The sequence below is a fragment of the Choristoneura fumiferana genome, chromosome 3, assembly GCF_025370935.1.
Source record: "Choristoneura fumiferana chromosome 3, NRCan_CFum_1, whole genome shotgun sequence".
NCBI classification, from domain to species: Eukaryota; Metazoa; Arthropoda; class Insecta; order Lepidoptera; family Tortricidae; genus Choristoneura; species Choristoneura fumiferana.
In genome coordinates, this window is record NC_133474.1 from 122740 (window position 1) to 145535 (window position 22796).

A 22796-nucleotide genomic window follows, 5' to 3' on the forward strand; every position below is an offset into this window, starting at 1 on the left:
ACACTTAAAAGAACGAAACAATTAAAAAGTAATATAAACATAATGACTGCACTCTGACAGCAATTGAAATCTATGTATGGGTAAGTTGGCAGTTGGCAGTTATGTTGCAGTTGGAACGCAGTACGTCTGTACTGGCCCTAAAGTAGTTGCAGAGAGCCAACTCCTTCAAGGAGTTAACACGTAAAATGAGTGTAAAAATCAGTCAAGTAATGAGTACGTTAATAATGAACTTGGTTTTTTTTTAAACAATCATTCATAACATAAAGGACAGCTCACCATCACCATGCGTTACAGTAGTGCACTGATAATCGCTTGCTTCTTTTTGGCGCCGCGCATGCGCCTTGCAGCAGCGCGGCGGCGGCGAGCGCGAGCAGCGAGCGAGCGAGCGGGACATGGCGGGGAGACGGTGCCCGCTGCCGGCGCGCGCGCCGCTTATAACGCGACCAGCGCCCGCTAATGAACTGCCGAAGCAAATCAATTATGTTCCCTGTATCACGCTTGTGAGTACAAACAAAAGAAACCATGTAAAAAGGATTTTATTTGTTTAGTTTTATATAAACAAACATTTGTGCGTCAACAAATTTGTAATGAACACTACAGATTAATCTTGAGTTTTTTCGGCGCATTTTTCTAACTAATTATGAAAATGAACTTTTGATATTGACAGCGCCAGCAATGTACCAAAAAACAACACCAGCAGTACGTACGTAGTTACGTACAGATTCATCAATCGGGACCTAGAACTGTCAATTTTCGACTGGCAAGTTTTGACTTGGTTTGAATGGGTCCTGCTCGACAGAATTGGTATATACAATTTCTTGTTTAGAGGTATTAGATAGATTAAATAGATATATAGATTTGGCTTCCGTAAATCTAGTAACAATAGTTTTGTATTGTACCAGAGATCTGACAAATGGGCGTCATTACTCGTAATAATTTGGACGCGACCACAAAGATTTTCCAAACCGGTGGTAGATTTATTTGACATCCATAAGTACTTGTTATAGTCTAAATTGAATTAAGACTTTTTGACTCTGACTTTGAAGAATGGGCACAAGATTCTTGGTTGAAAGTATTTTTTTCTCAAAACAAGTAACACTTTTACTAAAAATTACTACCAAATCGCTAATTGAACATAAGATAATAATAAAAAAATGCTTAAAAAACGGTGACGGCACGAAATCGCAGAGACGCATCGTATGCGTACCGTTTTTGTCGCATGCTCTCCACACCGCTGCTTAAAATACTGAATTGCAGTGACGTGCCACACAAAACTCGTAACGTTTACGGCACATCACTGCGATTCCGCACTGTTTGCGTATTTTAAGCAACGGTGTGAAAAGCATGCAAAAAAAAAAACGGTACGCATACGATGCGTCCCTGCAATTCCGTCACCGTTTTTTAAGCAGCGGTGGAGCCGCTCCTTTAATGTAGTTTTATCTAACACTCGTTTATTTGTTCCAGACTTGTTTTCACAGTAATTTGTATACCTAAAATCCTTTTTGTATGCTTTCCATTGTTTGTGCTCATATGCGTGACATATAAAAAACATGATTAATTAGGTTCGGTTGTTCATAAGCGGGCGCTGGACGCGTTATAAGCTATGCGCGCGGCGGGCGCGGGCACTCCCCGACATGTCTCCGCTCGCTCGCTCGCTGCTCGCGCTCGCCGCCGCCGCGCTGCTGCACGGCGCATGCGTCGAAGCAGATGCATCTCAGTGCACTACTGTCATTCATGGTGAGTTAGTTATCCTTTATCATATTAAAAAAATAAGTCCACTCTACGTGCACACTGCGTCACTGATTTTTATACTTCTTTTACGTACTAGCTGTTGTTGAAAATAGGCAATTTATCAGGAAAAAGACTGTTCTATGTCCTTTCCCAGGATGCAAACTATTTTATATCGAATTTCAATTAAATCGGTTCAGCGGTTTCAACGTGATTGAGTAACAAACATCAAAATCTCCAAACATACACACATCTACACAAACTTTCGCATTTATAATATTAGTGAGATTTACCCCTCGCTGGTTGGAACAACCCCTTGCTTATTTAACCAAACTGCAGAAAAGTTAAAAAACAATTCAAATTTATAAATCTTAAAAACAGAGGCAAAAGTGTCACAAAACTATTTATCAACACATCACTTACAAAAAAATGTTTTTTCATGTAATTTAACCCGCCCTCCTCCGCATAAAAAACGTAAATAACCAACACAAAACGTAACTGAACCAACCAAGAGAATCACCACCACCTCTACCATAAACAACTAGCATACTCTCTAGATTCCTGCCCTCTACATCTACCCATGAAAATTAAACTTTCCGAACAAGAGAGATTTGTTTAGTTCAGTTCAATGATATGGACATCCTCAAAGTAACGCCTAATTAAATATATTATTTAACTCGATTTGCTTGCAGGAGTCTCATCATCGGCAGAATACGACTTAGTTACCGTTTATATTCCCGCAGGAGTCCAAGCCTCTACTGTTACTATACCAAATGTAAGTTATTCTAGTTGTTTTCTAATATGCTTGAAAATTTTCGCGGCACTAATTTTAAGAACGTGAAGTTTTTTATTTACAGGTTGACGCTTTTTTAAGTTAGAAGAGTTGCATCGACCAAAAAAAAGAGTAAAGTGCATTTTAGCATTTAGCTAAATGTTAACACTCAAATACAGTTAACATATTGTTTAGAAAGGTTTTAAACAGTATAAATTTCTGAAACGTATTATAGTTTTTATTCCACTTAACCATTTTTGAGTTTTGAAACCAAATTAGAATCCTGAATTAAATAAACAGATTTGCCTGTTTTAAAACCAATTTCATTCTCAAATAATTCTTAACGTTTTAATTTGTTTAACATTGCTAGAATCTGTTGAGAAATGTAATCCTTTAGAGCAAAACAGAGCTGGATTTATGATTTTTCTCCAAGCCAAAACGGAGTCGCTTATCTTGCACTGCGCTCAGTTGGTCAAAATATGCCACAAAGTTAAAATAAAGTGTTGGTGTGTTGCAGCCCTGTAAATATGGGAATACACCAATCGGTGAGCTAGTGATGGTGTGCGACGACGTCAAACCGACGGTGTATGTGCCCGACCTGCCGCAGTACTCGCCGGCCACCGTCTACCGCAACGGCGACTACACCAAACAGGCTGCACCCGTCTCTGTTATCATATGGTGCCCTGCAGCCGATCCTCCAACCATAAGCGTATAACTCATCCCGTCTATTCACTCGGCTAAACATCTTTCCCGGACACTAGCATCTGCATAACACAATTGTGATCTTGCAAGTTTTAACATTTTAAAAAAAGTGCACTTATACAATAAAAAAATTGGGTTTGAATTTACTCATATTTTTATTTATTTGGTGTTGCGGGTGTACTCGTCTAGACATGCCCATAGGGGCGGTGGTGATCTCTTACCAACAGGAGATTGCTCGTTTGTTATCCAGTCGAATAAAAAAATAAAAAAACATAAAAAACATAACCCTCCATCGGGCAGTCGGGTAAAAAGTGCACATGCAATAAAAACTGGCCAAAAGCGTGTCGGACACGCCCAAAATAGGGTTCCGTAGCCAGTACGAAAAAATTAAGTAATATTTTTCGAAGGATTTCGTATTCATCTTAGCAAACCTCTAATATTTGTAATAGACCTATCCAACGATAACCCACACAGGGTTGGATGAAAAAAAAAAAACACCCCCACATTACGTCTAGGTATGGGAGGTAACCTAAAAAAATTTTTTTAAATTTTTATTATACTATTTTGTCGGCATAGTTTACATATATATCCGTGCGAAATTACAGCTTTCTAGCATTGATAGTCCCTGACCAAAGGCCTCGGACGGACGGACAGACAGACAGACAGACAGACCAGACAGACAGACAGACATGGCGCAATCATAATGGTTCCGTTTTTGTCATTTTGGCTCCGGAAACCTAAAAATGGGTTTGAATTTACTCATATTTCTTATTTATTTAAACAAAATTTGAGATATTCAACTTCGAAATGACAATGTTGGAGATTTTGCTATTATAAATTTTTTTTCAGAATTAATGTGCAAAATTACATTTGAAATTTACCATGAGCTTTACGCTGAAGGAAAACATACAGAAGCAAACCTGCAATACGAAAAAATTCAGTTGTGTGAGTGAAGTCCGTCCTACTGGGCCCGCGCGCGGAACTACGGGAGCCGCACGTTTGCCAACCAATGCGAAGCACTACCTACTTTTTACACGTGCGTGTAAAATAAAATCGTTTTTATGTGGTTTCTATTGTTTGTGATCACAAGCATGATATAGGTAACGTGATTGATTTGCTTCGGCAGTTTATTATCGTTGAGCGCGTTATAAGCGTTGCGCGCGGCGGGCGCGGCACTCCCGCCATGTCCCCGCTCGCTCGCTCGCTACTCGCGCTCGCCGCCGCCGCGCTGCTGCACGTCGCATGCGCCGCGACAAAAGAAGTAGGCGATTAGTGCACTGAAATAGATTTTGGTAAGTTGCCGTTCAAGAATTTACTTTACAGTCCAAGTTACAGTTCAAGTCAAATAAAAAAAAAACTAAGTATATCTATATTTTCAGCGCTAGCAATGGGTTCAACAGACAACTCATTACACATTTTGACTACGCAGTGCATTTGTTTCACACACGACCTATGTTATACAAATAACAAGAGCGAACTTATTCCATGTGGTGAACATGGGGTTGACAAAATCTTGCACGATAACTTTACCCACATTAACGCTATTGATTACACAATATACAACTTGAAAAAAAACGAAAAAAAAAGTTTTGTACGGAAATTGAGTTATAAGAACACTAGTCTTCAGAATTTTCTTAATAGATACCGTGTTGTGAATGATGTATAGTTATATACGATATTTTTATCAAAAACTGTTCTTTTTGTGCCTAGAAACGAAAACTTATAACCCTGATGTCTTGGGTCCCATCTATATTAAACCGGGGCAACGTGAGGCTCATAAGAATAAGAATAAGAAACATTTATTTCATAACATAATCAATTAGGAAGTAACAAATATTCCAATAACTATCTAAGTACGTTTGTTATGAAAAAGGAATCCACTCCGCATTCGTCAGGCCACGGAAGGTGACTCGACGCTGATATTATGTGGATCCTAGTTGGCATGCGATACAGAACTGCTCAAAGCGCCGCGCAACGCAGCCCTACTAAAAATAAAAATGAAAAGTAAAAAAAAAAACAATATTTAAATCTAATTATTTATTTATTTAAGGAAAACCAACAGCTAAAAAACAATATATGTAGAAGGAATAGCAACACAGAGCCAATTACAGAATCCCACAGATAGCTATGATCATGTCAGCCGAAAGAAGTCCACTGCTGGACATAGGCCTCCCCCAAGGCTCTCCACACAGACCGGTCTTGTGCTTTTCGCATCCATCGCGATCCCGCGATCCTAACCAGGTCGTCGCTCCATCTTGTTGGAGGCCTACCGACAGCTCGTCTCCCGGTCCGCGGACGCCATTCGAGAACCTTTTGACCCCATCGGCCATCAGTCCTGCGAGCAATGTGCCCCACCCATTGCCACTTCAGTTTCGCAATTCTTCGGGCTATGTCGGTAACCTTAGTTCTACTGCGGATATCATCATTTCTGATGAGCTATAGTTAACATGTTTAAGCTTAACTTTTTATTAGTTGATAAAACGGCGTGGCCTTGTTGAGTCACCATCTCCGACGTCGCATTCATCTGCGGGCGCGTTATAAGCGTTGCGCGCGGCGGGCGCGGGCACTCCCCGCCATGTCCCGCTCGCTCGCTCGCTGCTCGCGCTCGCCGCCGCCGCGCTGCTGCTCGGCGCATGCGCCGCGTCAAAAGAAGCAGGCGATCATTGCACTGAAATAAATTCTGGTAAGTTATCGTTCAAGAATTTAATTTAATTTTTTTTACTTAGTAACATAGCATATTTATTTTAAGCATTATCAATGGCTCTAGACAACTCTGGATTAACATTCGGTCGGTTTTCAGCTTGAGCTACGTATACAGTTGAACTTAGTAGTCACATTAGATTCGATTGGAAGTCATTGAATTATTGATAATAATAAGTAATAATCATTTATTTCCTTTAAAAAGTAACACAAGTATACGACACAAAAGAGATCTAAAATTCAAAGAGAATTGAAAGATAAGTTAGATTTATTTTATTTTAGTTTACAGTTACATACCACGCACGACCTATGTCACAAGAGCGAAGTGATTTCATGTGGTATACCTAATACATGGCGTTTATAAAATCCTGTACGATAATTTTACATACAATGGGAATGGATGAAAATTTTAGAGACGCTTGTAACTTTTTTTATCGATAGTTTTACCTTTTACCTTTCTAATTAACAGAAAAAATTACAGATTTTTAAAGTAGCATCAATTAAAAAAAAATAAAGATTTTTCTTTACCCCCATGGAAATACCGAGCCTGTTTTTCATCTAGATACACACCCATAGAAGCTCTTGTCTGGTCGGTATTTCCATGTCAGTATTATTCGGCCCGGTAAAGAGTGTCACCTGTCAAAACGATCGAGTCAATGACATGTAAATTCTTTATTAATGTTTTTTTATTCTGGACTATGGAACAACCCGTAACCGACCGGACTGTCGTAATTTGGCGGTAAAGGAAACTCTTTTATTTTTTAAAATTAATTGATACTTAACTACTTCAAAATCTGATATTTTTTTCTGTTAATTAGAAAGGTTTCCTATTGATATAAAAAGTTTCAAACGTTTCTGAATTTTTCAGACTTTCCCATTATACTTGTTGATTGAGCAATACGAAACAAGTTAAAAAAAAGTTTTGCATGGAAGTTGAGTCACAAAAAAACTTCGATCTTCAATATTTTCTTATTTGGTACTATGTTGACGATGTTTGTATCGGAAATTGTTGTTTCTGTGTCCAGGAAGGGTCAGTGATAATCCTGTACTCATGGATACCATCTTTATTCCACCGGGGCAATGCGAGGCAGTTATTGATATATCGTTGGTAAGTTTTATTTTTTATTTTTGACATGGATATTATATTATTATATCCAATGTGCTCGGAAATGTTGGCATCAAAGTTCATGTCAAGAAGTCGTGGCAGCCGGGCACAGCCAAGACTAATAAAACCAATGAACTCAAAGAATTAAGAATTCAGTTCATTGATATGGACCTCCGCAAAGTAACGCCTGAATCAATAAGTTATCTAATAAATAATAAATAAATAATAAATATCATGGGACACTTGACACCAATTGACCTAGTCCCAAACTAAGCAAAGCTTGTACTATGGATACTAGGCAACGGATAAACATACTTATATAGATAAATACATACTTAAAATACATATAACCATTTATAAAACCATTTTTATATGAAATGTACGATATTAAGATTATAATTTGTTTATTCAGTTTCTATAGCTGCTGCTTTAAATAAGAGTGCCAACTGATCCAGTTAGTACCTCAGCTTAGATAAGGTAGTAGTTACTAGGCACTTGCTTGACGCTATTTGTGTTGTAGGTACTTAATTATTCGTTGTCTAATATTTCATGATATTTATTATTTATTTATTTTCAGGAGTCGCTATCCTGCTCAGGTTCCCCTCCGCTAGGGCTGTTAGTGTCTGCGTGCGCCGACGTGGCCCCAACCTTGACACCAGACTGGCACCAGCACCGCATCCTGGTCACCCGCAACGGCTTCTCCTGCGACACCACCGCCACCGTCAGCATCACTCTGTGGTGTCCACCACCACTTTAAAGCTCATCCTAATCGAATCACGCAGCTTAACTTTTATTAGTGCTGCTAGAATATATGTAACATAACTATGCCTTAATCACTATAAAGCAACCGGCCACGTGCGACTCAAACTCGCACTACGAGGGTTCCGTACAAGTTTGTAAATACCTACTATGAATATCCATTGGTAACCCCTCTTCAAAAGCACCACAATAAGGGGTAATTTTAGGTGATTTCTGACATAAACAGATAGCCATAAAAATATATTTTTTATATTTTTTTTAAGTACCAATTTAGTGGTTGTGCTGTAAGAACTTCCTTCATACAAAATTGAGTTTGTAGGACAACCGAAAAGACGCTGTAGATTTTTTGGTTCCGACGATTTGTATGGAAACACTTAATGAACGTTCCTTTTGGTTGCGTTGAAGTTTACTTTTTCACTGCTTTCATTTAAATATCATTGTATTGGATAAACATTTCTGCTTGATACCTCCATGCGATCCTGAGAAAAGGTCTTGACAGACAAACAGACGGACTATAAAAGGACTTATTAGGGTATCGTTTTTTTTTCATTTCAGTTTCGGAGCCCTACAAAAAATTGAAATTGTGCACTTATTTATACAATAAAGGATTTGGTTTGGAAAATTTATTAAAATTTATTTTGAACCTGTATTTTTTATCTAACCCTGAAATGAGTGAGAAGGTTTTCGATTCGTTGAAACAAAGGTAAATTGACGGCTGATTCTGCTAAGACGTAGCTTTTACGCTCACCTTAGTTCTACTTCGGGAAGTGGAACCCGCTTCACCTTGAGCTCAAAGAAGTTGACGAAAAATATTATTCTTTCTTTACCTATTAGATACGCATACGCACTCTTTATTACCCAAAGGCCGAGTTACCTTGTTCCTAACTTAAAGTTTTAATTATCTAATACCTTTCAATGAGCAATTCTTGTACATATTTAAATATATTTCGGGGATCTCGGAAACGGCTTTAAACGGTCTTATCTCTGGGAAAACGATTGTTACCGAGTTTTAGTCCGAGAAAAGCTCGGTTGCCCAGGTACTATATAATTAAACATCATTATGACGTACTTTAAGCAAGCCAGCATGCTAGTAAGGGTTTCGTACAAAGGTGTTTGGTGTGGGATGCTACGCGTGTAAAAACCTTCGCCGCCACCCATCTCAGTTGCATCAGCGGGAGCGGCGGCCGAATCTCAGGCGGCAGTGAAGCGGGAGAAGTATTGCTCCTTTGGGCTCGGGATAATATAACGTCCCCTTGGCCAAAGTCTAAGAACTTACACTGTGCCTTGGCGGTGGAAGCGGCGGGCTGCTGGGGAGCTGGGTGAGGAATTTGGGCCATCGGCTCAGACAATAAGGGGAGGACCCTCGCTCCGAGTAATATGATGCAAAGGCTGTCCAGGTATTCAACGTGGAAATACCGCGCACGTTATGGGAACTTTTGCGCCGGGAATCGCAAGGGGCGAGTTATTTGACTAAATTATTTTAGTAATAATTGCTTACTGTACATATGTTATAAAAATAAAAATACTTTCAAAAGTTATGTTATTATTATTATGCACAAAAGTACTGCCGTACACTTGTATTGTCGTACAATAATACATATTTTATAAAGATTTATATTTTATATGTATTATAAAATAGGCTTACGTTTGACCTCAATCTCGTTTGATGGAAGGCGAAGATGAGGCATTGGTCTCATTGCCCCCAGCTTCCGGCTTCGTAACTGGATCAACTTGAACACACTTACTACATTATTGTATCGTCATCAAAACTATTGAAATTGCTTCTACTTATGAAAATAAACATTAGGTACACTGAAGCAATCAACTGATTATATTATACTGTATAACTTATATGAAATAAAAACTTTTCGTGAGATCTACCCACTTGTGTAGATTACTGTATACGTCATTTTTTTTATTAAATCTCGTGCCAAGATTTTTGTCAACTGAAATAAATATTATTTTCCTATTGTCTGTAGCCTAGTTATAACACTTCTGACTGGCAGGTTTGAGATCGACTTAACTACGTCTGACCATGGCGTATGACCACTTAGTTTTTTTCCGGGGACCTTGCTCTCTATCAGGTTTTTCATGGACTCGTCCAAAGTATCGGAGAATGCGCTGGAGGCATTGAACACATGGGTTCAGCGCAGGCCACGGAATACGAAACAAGAGTCTCCAAGATCATGTGATAGTGTGTTTTTGGCATGTGCCAAAAATTTTATTTTTGCTCAGATTACATTTTTTCAGTGAGCTTTTGTTTCATTTAATAACCATAATATGGTTTAGCTGAAAAATATGTTAACACATTATCGTGTATTTGAATTGTGCATTTATTGCCTAATAAAGGCATATTTTGAAATAATTTTGAATTCATTAAACATTATCACTCGTAAAAGTCTACTAGCACTCGCAAATAAAATCATGGTTACCAAGAAGAATGCACCGCAGCACGAAATAAGTTTTCCCTAAAATTACATTTTCAATTATATTTTCAATATGACTACTAAACCACAAATTGAAAATAGTATTTAAATGATAAATAGACGGAAACAATATAGACTAAAATCATCAAAAATGTAGAAATTTAAAACAAACCTACACCACAGTAAAACCAGAACAAACTAAACTGTTGCATTTTTTTTCTCATATTCTGTTGGCTGTGACTAATTTATTAGTGCTAAAATAAATTACATATAGAATAAATAAAATCATTTTTACATGGTTTCTATTGTTTGTGCTCATAAACGTGACATTGGGCACATGACTGATTTGCTTCGGCAGTTCATTAGCGGGCGTTGAGCGCGTTATAAGCGGCGCTTGCGCCGGGAGCGGGCATCATAAACGCCATGTCTCCTCTCGCTCGCTCGCTTCTCGCGCTCACCGTCGTCACGCTGCTTCACGGCGCATGCGCGGGTTCACTTGGTGAAGCCAACTTGGGATGCACTACTGTAAGCGGAGGTGAGTTTTGTTTTTGATTTTACTTGAAATAATTTTGACCATTTTACTATTAAGTATAACATGCTCCGTGCGTGGCTAATTAAATTAGTTTGGTAGGTACATTATGTTTTTGTTGTAATAGAAATCTTGCGTGTATATTTTTTGTTCGAAACATCACATTTGCACACGTGACAATTGTTACAGATCCTCACAGAACAGAAACTCGCGTGTCAAATTATGGACAGTCGAACAAATCGAATCGAACCCACTGAATAGAATGTACCAGGGTTATGTTGATAATCCATACTGTTGTCAAGGACATCATAATTAATTATAATTATTATTGAAAGGTTCCACCCTGGCTCATGAATCATGATATACCACTTATTCGGCTGATGGTACGCAATACTTATAAACTATTTTTAACAACATTATTAGCATGTTAAAATTTATTGTAATATCGCTTCACAGCGCGTGAACCAACGACTGGTTTACTATTGTTGTGTTGCGAGATAAACGATCTATCAGGAGCTCATATCAGGAGCCTTATATCGCGTTCTACATCCCGTAACAAATTAAATATGTCTTATGTTTTTAACCGTGAATCATTAAAAACTTACTTTATAAAGTTATTATTATGTTTGCAGAGAAAAACTTTTACGTTACCTTTCGTATACATTACATTTACTTGTAAATAATATGCATGTAGGACTGTACTTGGCTGACTGAGCGGAATGATAGCGTGAATGACAGATGTAGAAGAATGGGAGAGAGAGAGAGAGTGAATGGAGATGAAAAGGATTCGATTTGTAGCATTCGAAGATGGCGGATGTAGACAATATCTAATTTTGCTATTTCTGTTTCTTTGGCTAGTTGAAGTATAATTTTGATAGTGTTTTATGCGGCGATTAACCTTAACAGTGAACAGTGATCCCAAAATCCTATATTGCTCTCGTGTCTAACATTTTTTAATGCGCAAGTGGTCTCCACGTGGTTTCTGGAATTTTACTATCAAAGTTGCAAAAACTACAATCACCGTACAACGTGCCTCTCAAAGAGAGTTTAACTTGACACTGGCGAAATTGTCCTATTAATTAGGACAGAACAGCCATATTTTAAACGAGAAGAAGAAGAAGAAGATGAAAAGAGTGAATGATGAGAAAAACTAAGAGGGCGGACATGAGAAGGTGATTTTTTGCGCAATTATTCTAATTTAAAAAAAATACAGTGCTTGAAGTCAAGAAAACCTCTTTTAATGGTTACCCGAGCCTACAAATCTCGTCCGGGATACACCAGTTCATGAAGATTCCAAAGATGTACATATATCGCAGCACGATGAAACAACCTCAACGTGACATGGTTAACGACGAATGACGAACATATACGGTGTAATTTTATTAAGAAGATAAATAAATACGAAGATGCCTAACGACGATGGCAAAGGTACTGCGTCCAATGAGACTCCTTCACATGGCATGCTCAACATGGCGGAGGCAGTCGCGAAGTTTAACGGCGAAGATGTTACATACTCGTCATCAAAGTGGGCGCAAGATATTGAGGACAACGCAGACATCTTTGGCTGGACTGCCCAACAGAAATTAAAGATCGCTACGAGGTGGAGAAGGTCAATAGTAACGCTGAGGGACCTAGGAAGACTACTATTGGAGTTGACTTTATGAAAAGATGGCCTTGATTTGATGCAACCTTAATCTCACTTTTATATACCTGTTTCATATAACAAGTTGATGATACTTACCCTTGAATATGATGCTTGACCCCAAAAAATTACTAACTTACCTTTAACCCGCCATAATTATATGATAGCATTTTGAATTTTCCACATAACGTTGTATGTAAAGTGCTTAAGGAAAAAAAAAATGTTTATTATTGCTGCACTAACTTTACTACTCTCATTTAAATGTTGTGTCTACAATGTAGTCAGTTGTTGTATTGTTGACTAAATGTGAAGTTTTGCTCTTTTAAACTATTGCTGCTAATTTGTTAAGATTATTATGGTTTTAATTATCATTTTCCCAAATGGGTACAGTACTGCATGGGTGTAGTAGTAGTTTTAATTAGTGCTGCATTATTTTTGTAAGATTTGTGAGTCTGTTAGTGTCACGCACCCTAGAGTGTAAACATAACCAGAGTTATGTCATAGTTTTAGTTAGGTGTTTTTTTTTGTGTTTTGATTAAGATTTGTGCCTGTTGTGTTAGCTTTCAGGGCAGTCTGAGGACAGCCTGAATTGCAGAATGGCCGAATATGTAGGACTGTACTTGGCTGACTGAGCGAAATGATAGCGTGAAAGACAGATGTGGAAGAATGGGAGAGAGAGATTGAATGGAGATGAAAAGCGTGAATGACGAGAAAAACTAAGAGGGCGGACATGAGAAGGTGATTTTTGTGCAATTAATCTAATTTAAAAAAAAAAGTGTTTGAAGTCAAGAAAACCTCTTTTAATGGCTACATGTATATCTATGAATGAAACGGAATTTTTGAACTTGTTTTTCACCCACTTCTTATTGTTCTATTCACAAAAAAAAAATGGCAATTATACTTGCAGGCGCTACTTAGACCAGCTGCTACTTAGACTATCTGCTTTTTAGACCAGCTGCTTTTTAGACCAGGTGCTGCTTAGACCAGTTGCTACTTAGACCAGCTGCTTTTTAGACCAGCTGCTTTTTAGACCAGGGCTTCTTAGACCAGTTGCTACGTAGACTATCTGCTTTTTAGACCAGCTGCTTTTTAGACCAGGTGCTTCTTAGACCAGTTGCTACTCAGACCAGCTGCTTTTTAGACCAGTTGCTACTAAGACTATCTGCTTTTTAGACCAGCTGCTTTTTAGACCAGGTGCTTCTGAGACAAGTTGCTACTTAGACCAGCTGCTTTTTAGACCAGCTGCTTTTTAGACCAGCTGCTTTTTAGACCAGGTGCTTCTTAGACCAGTTGCTACTTAGACTATCTGCTTTTTAGACCAGCTGCTTTTTAGACCAGGTGCTTCTTAGACCAGTTGCTACTAAGACCAGCTGCTTTTTTAGAGGAGATGATACTATCCGTTTCTGATGACAATACAATGAGATGGTACCATTGAGCTGGTCTGATGATGGAGTGGAAAGCTAGACAATGTAAATCCAAGACAGAATAATGTAAATTAGTCATGTTTGTGTTTAGAAGTCTTACGGTACGGTGCATTTGGACCAAAAATGGTATCCAGAGTCAAGGTCAGGGTAATGAATTGGTCTGGCAGGCACTGGAAATCCAACACAGAGCAACGTAACTTTACCGTGTTTGGGCTTGTTAGAATGGTCTACATTGCGTGCAGAGGATCAATAAATTCCAGGATGGGAGCTGCTGGTTTGCGTTTGCAGCAGTAAACCAGCCTACAGGGTTAGGGTACTCGATCGCTCAATGCACGCTGCGTCCAGCACGCACCAGTCGCTGGGTGTATTTTATCTAAGTGAATAAATGTATGTGGACGCCCTCTGGCCAGGTGGAGTGACGATCTGCGAAAGGCTGCTGGTAGAAGCTGGATGCGTCTAGCCGAGGACAGGGCGCAATGGCGCTCTTTGTGGGAGGACTATATACAGCAGTGGACTGACTGCTATAGGCTGATGATGATGATGATGATGATGAAATGTAGTTTCCATGATCTTACGGCAGTTAAGCAGTTTTGGATCATTATTCGATTGCAACCGTCTAAAATATTGTTACATTGTAATGAATGAGTTGTAGAATTTGATGGCATTTTTGATTATTTTTTAGACTTCCTGTACTTTTACTAGATAGCCTGGAAACTGTAACAGAAGCGTCTACCGTTTCAACCAAAATGTGCCCACATAAATCAAATAACATAAAAAATGGCCTAGTTGCCATTCAAACGCGTTTCTAAGTTATTTTAACTACCAGTATACTGTTTATGTATTGCAGGGAAGCAGGAAGGTGTCAAGAAAGTCTTGGATACTATTTATATTCCTGCTGGGAGACGAAGCACAACTGTTGATTTACCGACAGTAAGTTTTTTAATTTAGCTCCAATATGCCTATGTCCAGCAGTGGACGTCTTACAGCTGATATGATGATGATGATGATGATCGCACTAATCTCACTAATATTATAAATGCGAAAGTTTGTTCTTATTGTTGGTTTATTTGTTTGTTATTTCATCACTTCTAAACTACCGAACCGATTCAGGTAAAATTCGGTATACAGATAGGTTAGATCCCAGAGAAGGACATAGGATAGTTTTTATCCTGGAAAATAACATAATTTCCTTCGGTATAGCGATAAACGTATTCTGCTCGGACGGAGTCGCGGGTAACGGCTAGTTAGCACTTATAGCACATTAGAAAGGTTATTGCGGAGCCCCCCCACTTAAGGACACGAAGGCGAAGTTCCAAGTCAACCCTGAAATCTTTTGTTGCAGTTGTGTACCGACAACAACAACTTGGCTGAGAATGTGACAGTGTGCGACGACGAGCCGCCGACAGTGCGCGTGCGCAAGTGGCCCACGGAGCACTGGCTCCACACGTCCGTCGACGTCATCCGCCGCGGCGACTACGAGGCTTATCACGCCTCCTTCGTTTTCACCTACTGGTGTCCATATTAAATCTACCCCCACTCTGAACACGTCTTCCAGCTAAACTTCTACGGCGTTAGAAATTAGATCCGAAGGACAACTGCGCCCTTGCAACGTTGATGTAAAGTACGGTTATGCAATAAAAGTTTTAGGGTGGAATTTATCTTTGGGCTTTTATTGGAGTTTATGTATGTTATGACATTTTATTTGATTTTCAATTACAACTATACGTTATTTTATTTGTGTACATTTGATTATCCTTTTTAACCCCTGACGCAAAAAGAGGGGTGTTATAAGTTTGACCGCTATGTGTGTCTGTCTGTGGCACCGTGGCTCTTAAACGGGTGAACCGATTTGATTGCGGTTTTTTTTATTAGAAAGCTGGTTTTCTAGCGATGGATCTTAGACATGTTTCATCAAAATCGGTTCAAGATCATCAGCTCTTTTGTTCGCTGCGTTAAATGGTGGTAACACGATGAGCTGATGCTGCAGCCAGGATATCCAGCACACTAGTACACTCTATAAAATATAATAGCACATATGTCGTGTTTGATTCCTTTTGATCAGTATTTGATTCTACATACAATGCAATGGTGGCAACACGATGAGCTGATGCTGTAGCCAGGCTATCCAACACACTAGTACACTTTTAAAATAATATTATACCAGTTTAAAAAATATGAAAAAACTTAAATTAAAAATTTTAAAAACTCCCTGACACCAAAAAACGCCAGCAAAAATAAAAAAACGCCGACAAAAAAAACGCCGCCAAATAAGACAAATAAAAAGTAAAAATAATTATGCACTACTACCTAGCTGTTGCCCGCGACTTCATCTGCGAAGAATTCGTGTATTCGGCGTTTTTTGTCGGCGTTTTTTTCGGGCGTTTTTTTTATTAAAATTGGTTCAGTTGTTTTTGAGATATTGAACTTCAAAGTGAGAATATTGGGGGTTTCCCAACTTTTTGTTAGTAAGTTTATAGAAATGAAATAAATTGAAATGAAATGGAATGGAATGAAATATAATAAAATTAAATTAAATTATTTATTTCGCAGAAACATACACAGGTGTCATAAATATTACACGCGTGTTACAAATCTGCTTGATGGCAAGCATGCAAGCAAGCATCTTAGCAAGCTTGCAAGCAAGCATGCATTCAAGCATGTAAGCAAGCATGCAAGCAAGCGTGCAGGCAAGCATACAAGCAAGCATGCAGGCAAGCATGCAAGCAAGCATGCAGGCAAGCATGCAAGTAAGCATGCAAGCTAGCATGCAAGCAAGCGTGCAGGCAAGCATACAAGCAAGCATGCAGGCAAGCATGCAAGCAAGCATGCAAGCTAGCATGCAAGCAAGCATGCAAGCAAGCATGCAGGCTAGCATGCAAGCAAGCATGCAGGCAAGCATGCAAGCAAGCATGCAGGCAAGCATGTATGCAAGCATGCAGGCAAGCATGCAAGCAAGCATGCAGGCAAGCATGCAAGCAAGCATGCAGGCTAGCATGCAAGCAAGCATGCAGGCAAGCATGCAAGCAAGCATGCAGGCAAGCATGCAAGCAAGCATGCAGGCAAGCATGCAGGCAAGCATGCAAGTAAGCATGCAAGCAAGCATGTAAGCAGCATGCAAGCAAGCATGCCAGCAAGCATGCAAGCAAGCATGTAAGCAAGCAAGCAAGCATGCAAGCAAGCATACAAGTCAGAATGCAAGCATAGTCCCAAAGTTGCAAGCAATACTGTATGCAAAGCAAGCATGAAAGTTATTTAGTTTAAATATTGATCACTTCGCTCGTGTAAATCAATAGATACAGCGGTTTAATTGATTTCTGGGATTTGACAAAATTCCCGTGAGAATTCCTGAAAATTATCCTGGTTTTCATTGACGTTGCATTAAAAACAACCATCCCAAATATCATTACTCTAAGCTTAGCGGTTGTTATTTCGAAATTTTATCACTATCCCGTGGGAATATCGGGATAAAAAGTATGTCCAACTATCTACATACCAAATTTCATCCAAATCCGTCCAGCCGTTTTAGCGTGAAGAAGTAACAAACACACTCACTCACTCACTTACAAACTTTCGCATTTATAATATTAGTAGGATGTCAGAAGAAATATTACATAAGTACATGTCATGTTTGTTCTGTCCCAATTTGGCATGCAAAATCTTAACTTAATCGCAAATTATTAATCTAATTTAAAAGCAATACTTTAAAAAAAATATATTTTGAAACTGGCATCGTACAAATTTGCCATATAAGCCCATACAAAAGCAATACTTGATTAAATTAATTATATACTCTATCAAAATATTCATTGAAATTATTAAATGGTCGAAAAATCAAGAAGGATTTTAACTAATATTATTACATTGTTTTATGTCCACTAGCTTTTACCTGCGGCTTTGCACGCGTTAACTATTCGGTCGGGTAGTTGCAATTGAAATTTTTGGGATTTTACAAAATTTCCCTGGAAATTTCCAAAATTTATATCCTGGTCTTTATTGAGGTTGTGTTGTGAATAACTATACAAAATTCAAGACTATAAACCCAGTGCTTAAATTTCAAAATTTTTCCCTATCCAAATTTAAATCCAAATCATTTATTCAGTAAAAAGGCCGCAATGGGCACTTTTACACGTCATTTTTTAAACTACCAGCGCTTTCGGAAAGACCATCATTGCCAGGAAGAATGCGCCGCAAGAAACTTGGCAGTCATTTTTTCAAAATAAAATAACTTCAAATAAACTACTTAAAAACTACAGTTGAAGAAATAATTACAAAATAATAATAATACAGGGATGTATGGGGACCCTTGGTTATAAAACTCCCGTGGAAATATCGGGTCAAAAAGTCGTCTATGTGTTTTTCTAGATATCCAGCTACCTACTTACCAAATTTCATGACTCTAAGCCCAGCGGTTATTATTTCGAGATTTTATCCCTATCCAGTGAGAATATCGGGATAAAAGTAGCCCATGTGTTATTCCAGAGGTCCAGCTACCTACGTACGAAATTTCATGGCTCTAAGCCCAGCGGTTGTTATTTCGACATTTTATCCCTAGATATCCCGTGGGAATATCGGGTCAAAAAGTCGTCTATGTGTTTTTCTAAATAATAATTATGCACTACCTAGCTGTTACCCGCGACTTCGTCTGCGAAGAATTCGTTTATCCCTATCCCGCGGGGACTATGCTGATTTCCCGCAAAATTAGCCTAAGTTAATTTAGTATAAGTATCTAGTAATAGTTTTTTTTTTATCTAAGCGTCGTCGGTGTCGGGGACCGTAGATGAAGTCGCGGGCAACAGCTAGGTAGTGCATAGTTATTATTTACTTTGTAGTTGTCTTTTTTTTAAATATAACTACTAAACCACAAATTGAAAACAGTATTTAAATGATAAATAAATGGACACAATATAGGCTAAAATAAAAAAAAAACTGTAGAAAATTAAAACAAACCTACACCACAGTAAAACCAGAACAAACTAAACTATTGCATTTTGTTTATCTCATATTATGTTGGCTGTGACTAATTTATTAGTGCTAAAATAAATTACACATAGAATAAATAAAATCATTTTTACATGGTTTCTATTGTTTGTGCTCATAAGCGTGACATTGGGAACATGATTGATTTGCTTCGGCAGGTCATTAGCGGGCGTGGAGCGCGTTATAAGCGGCGCTTGCGCCGGGAGCGGGCCATAAACGCCATGTCTCCTCTCGCTCGCTCGCTTCTCGCGCTCACCGTCGTCACGCTGCTTCACGGCGCATGCGCGGGTTCACATGATGAAACCGACGAGCACTGCACAACTGTAAGAAGAGGTGAGTTTTGTTTTTGATTTTGCTTGAAATAATTTTGACCGTTTTACTATTATGTTATGCACCGTGCGTGGCTAATTAAATTAGTTTGGTAGGTACATTATGTTTTTGTTGTAATAAAACCTTGCGTATATATTTTTTATTCGAAACATCATACTTGCAGACGTGACAACTGTTACAGATCCTCACAGAACAGAGACTCACGTGTCAAATTATGGACAGTCGAACAAATCGAATCGAACCGACCGAATAGAATGTACCAGGGTTATGTTGATAATCCATACTGTTGTCAAGGACATCATAATTAATTATATTATTATTAAAAGGTTCCATCCTGGCTCATGAATGAGTTTGTTCGACTGTTATACCATCAGCGAAATATGTGGTCTACCACCCTAAAGTTGATAATCGTTTGTATGTCACAGAACAATAATGCCAATAGACGTGTCTGTCAACTTTTAAGTTCAACTTTAGCAACATATTCATATGATAGGAACTTGTTTAAAAATTGTTAGACCACTTATTTGGCTGATGGTTCGCAATACTTATACATTGTTTTTAACAATATTATTAGCATGTTAAAATTTATTGTAATATCGCTGCACAGCGCGTGAACCTACGTCTGGTTTACTATTGTTGTGTTGCGAGATGTACGAACTATCAGGAGCTCATTATAGGTTATAGCCTTATCGCGTTCTACATCTCGTAACAAATTAAATATGTCTAATGTTTTTAACCGTAAATCATTAAAAACTCTTACTTTATATAGTTATTTTTATCTTTGTAGAGAAATTTTTTCCCTTACCTTTCGTATAAGTACAATACTATTACATTTACTTGTAAATAAATATGTATATCTATGAATGAAACGGAATCTTTGAACTTGTTTTTCACCCACTTCTTATTATTCTATTGACACAAAAATTGGCAATTATGCGTGCAGGTGCTACTTAGACCAGCTGCTTTTTAGACCAGTTGCTACTTAGACCATCTGCTTTTTAGACCAGCTGCTGTAAATCCAAGACAAAATGATGTAACTTAGTCGTGTTTGTGTTTAGAAGTCTTACGGTACGGTGCATTTGGACCAAAAATGGTTTCCAGTCAAGGTCAGGGTAATGAATTGGTCTGGCAGGCACTGGAAATCCAACACAGAGCAACGTAACTTAACCGTGTTTGGGCTTGTTAGAATGGTCTACATTGCGTGCAGAGGATCAATAAAATTCCAGGATGGGAGCTGCTGGTTTGCGCTTGCAGCAGTGAACCAGCCTACAGGGTTAGGGTACTCGATCGCTCAATGCACGCTGCGTCCAGCACGCACCAGTCGCTTGGTGTATTTTATCTAAGTGAATAAATGTATGTGGACGCCACCCGGCCAGGTGGAGTGACGATCTGCGAAAGGCTGCTGGTAGAAGCTGGATGCGTCTAGCCGAGGACAGGGCGCAATGGCGCTCTTTGGGGAGGACTATATCCAGCACTAAACTGACTGCTATAGGTTGATGATGATGATCATGAAATGTGGTTTCCATGATCTTACGGCAGTTAAGCAGTTTTGGATCATTATTCGATTGTTTCAACCGCCTCAATTATTGTTATATTGTAATGAATGAGTTGTAGAATTTGATGGCATTTTTGATTATTTTTTAGACTTCCTGTAATTTTACTAGATAGCCTGGAAACTGTAACAGAAGCGTCTATCGTTTCAACTAAAATATGTACCCACGTAAATCAAATAAAATAAATGCTCGAATCTGTGGCTCTAAAATGGCCTAGTTGCCAAACGCGTTTCTAAGTTATTTGTACTAACAGTATACTCAATACTCAATATTTTATTGCTTTGTATGTATACTGTGTATGTATTGCAGGGAAGGAGGAAGGTGTCAAGAAAGTCGTTGATACTATTTATATTCCTGCTGGGCAACGAAGCAAAACTGTTGATTTACCGAGAGTAAGTTTTTTAATTGAACTCCAATATGCCTATGTCCAGCAGTGGACATCTTACAGCTGACATGATGATGATGATGATGATGCTCAATACATCTCACTATCCTACTAATATTATAAATGTGAAAGTTTATAAGTCTGTTTATTTGTTTGTTACTTCATCACTTCAAAACCACCGAACCGATCCAGATGAAATTCGGTATACAGATAGTTTAGATCCCGGAGAAGGACATAGAATAGTTTTTATCCCGGAAAATAACATAGTTCCCGCGGGATAGCGATAAACGTATTCTCTAACGGCTAGTTAGGACTTATAGCACATTAGAAAGGTTATTGCGGAGCCCCCCCCCCACTTAAGGACACGGAGGCGAAGTTCCAAGTCAAACCTGAAATCTATTGTTGCAGTTGTGTATCGATAACATCAACTTGGATGAGATCGTGACAGTGTGTGACGACGTGCCGCCGACAGTGCGCGTGCGCAACTGGCCCAACGACCGCCATTGGCCCCTCAACACGTCCGTTGACGTCATCCGCCGCGGCGACTACGAGGATAATCCCGCCACCATCGATGTCACCTTCTGGTGTCCACATTAAATCTACCCCCACTCTGAACACGTCGTTTATGCAATAAAAGTTTAAGGATGAAATTTATCTTTGGGCTTTTATTGGAGTTTATGTATGTAATGACATTTTATTTGTTTTTCAATTACAACTATACGTTATTTTATTTGTGTACATTTGATTATCCTTTTTAACCCCTGACGCAAAAAGTGGGGTTATAAGTTTGACCGCTATATGTGTCTGTCTGTGGCACCGTGGCTTTTAAACGGGTGAACCGATTTGATTGCGGTTTTTTTATTTGATAGCAGGTTTTGTAGCAATCGATCTAAGACATTTTTTTTTATTAAAATCGGTTCAGTTGGTTTCGAGATATTGAACTTCGAAGTGACAATATCGGGGACTTTTTCATCATCATCATCATCATCAGCCCGAAGACGTCCACTGCTGGACAAAGGCCTCCCCCTTAGAACGCCACAATGAACGACAACTTGCCACTTGCATCCACCGGTTTCCCGCTACTCTCACGATGTCGTCAGTCCACCTGGTAGGAGGCCTGCCAACGCTTCGTCTTCCGGTTCGTGGTCGCCACTCGAGGACTTTTCTCCCCCAACGGTTATCTGTTCTTCGAGCGATGTGGCCTGCCCATTGCCACTTCAACTTGCATTATTTTTCCAGCTATGTCAGTGACTTTAGTTCTTCGACGAATTTCCGTATTCCGGATTCTATCGCGCAAAGAAACTCCAAGCATAGCTCTCTCCATAGCTCGTTGCGTGACTTGCGTTGCGTTGGTTTGCGGGGACTTTTTAACCGACTTCAAAAAAAGGTTATCAATACGGTTGTATTTTTTTTATGTTTGTTATCTCAGAACTCCGTCATTTATGAACCGATTTTAATTTTTTTTTTGAGTTCGTCTAGGAATGCTTTCAATTAGGTGCCATAAGCAGCAAATTAGGATCTGATGATCGGATCTTAAGGAAATCGAGGGAACTTCAATTATTGTAGGGACACCTATGGTGTCGGGGGACCGCTAAGGTTAATACTTTTAAAAAATACAACATATGTATGTACTTTAGTTTCCTGTTAACCTTGGCGGTCCCCCGACACTGAAGACGCTTAGAAAAAAAATATTACTTGATACTTATACTACATTAACTTAGGCTAATTTTGCGGAAAATCAGCATAGTCCCCGCGGGATAGAGA

The 22796-nt window shown here is 38.9% G+C and overlaps 4 protein-coding genes across 4 annotated transcripts; all 4 read left to right on the top strand.

Annotated features, from left to right (window-relative positions):
* Positions 1–1602: 1602 nt before the first annotated feature.
* Positions 1603–3348, top strand: LOC141426303 (uncharacterized). Its single transcript, XM_074085150.1, has 3 exons — positions 1603–1737; positions 2421–2503; positions 3018–3348. Exons 1-3 carry the CDS (start codon positions 1635–1637, stop codon positions 3213–3215), a joined length of 384 nt encoding a protein of 127 aa, XP_073941251.1. The 5' UTR covers positions 1603–1634; the 3' UTR covers positions 3216–3348.
* Positions 3349–5784: 2436 nt separating this feature from the next.
* On the top strand, positions 5785–8409 carry LOC141426150 (uncharacterized; the record flags this gene model as incomplete). The annotated part of the gene is given in 3 exon segments (XM_074085010.1): positions 5785–5885; positions 6928–7010; positions 7585–8409. Coding segments are annotated over 3 exon segments (364 nt in total), but the record flags the coding sequence as incomplete, so codon positions are not given.
* A 2169-nt stretch (positions 8410–10578) lies between these two features.
* LOC141426305 (uncharacterized) lies at positions 10579–15521 on the top strand. The gene is made up of 3 exons (XM_074085153.1): positions 10579–10727; positions 14635–14717; positions 15130–15521. Exons 1-3 carry the CDS (start codon positions 10616–10618, stop codon positions 15310–15312), a joined length of 378 nt encoding a protein of 125 aa, XP_073941254.1. The 5' UTR covers positions 10579–10615; the 3' UTR covers positions 15313–15521.
* A 3427-nt stretch (positions 15522–18948) lies between these two features.
* LOC141426151 (uncharacterized) lies at positions 18949–21762 on the top strand. The gene is made up of 3 exons (XM_074085011.1): positions 18949–19097; positions 20957–21039; positions 21441–21762. Exons 1-3 carry the CDS (start codon positions 18986–18988, stop codon positions 21627–21629), a joined length of 384 nt encoding a protein of 127 aa, XP_073941112.1. The 5' UTR covers positions 18949–18985; the 3' UTR covers positions 21630–21762.
* The last annotated feature ends 1034 nt before the right edge of the window (positions 21763–22796 follow it).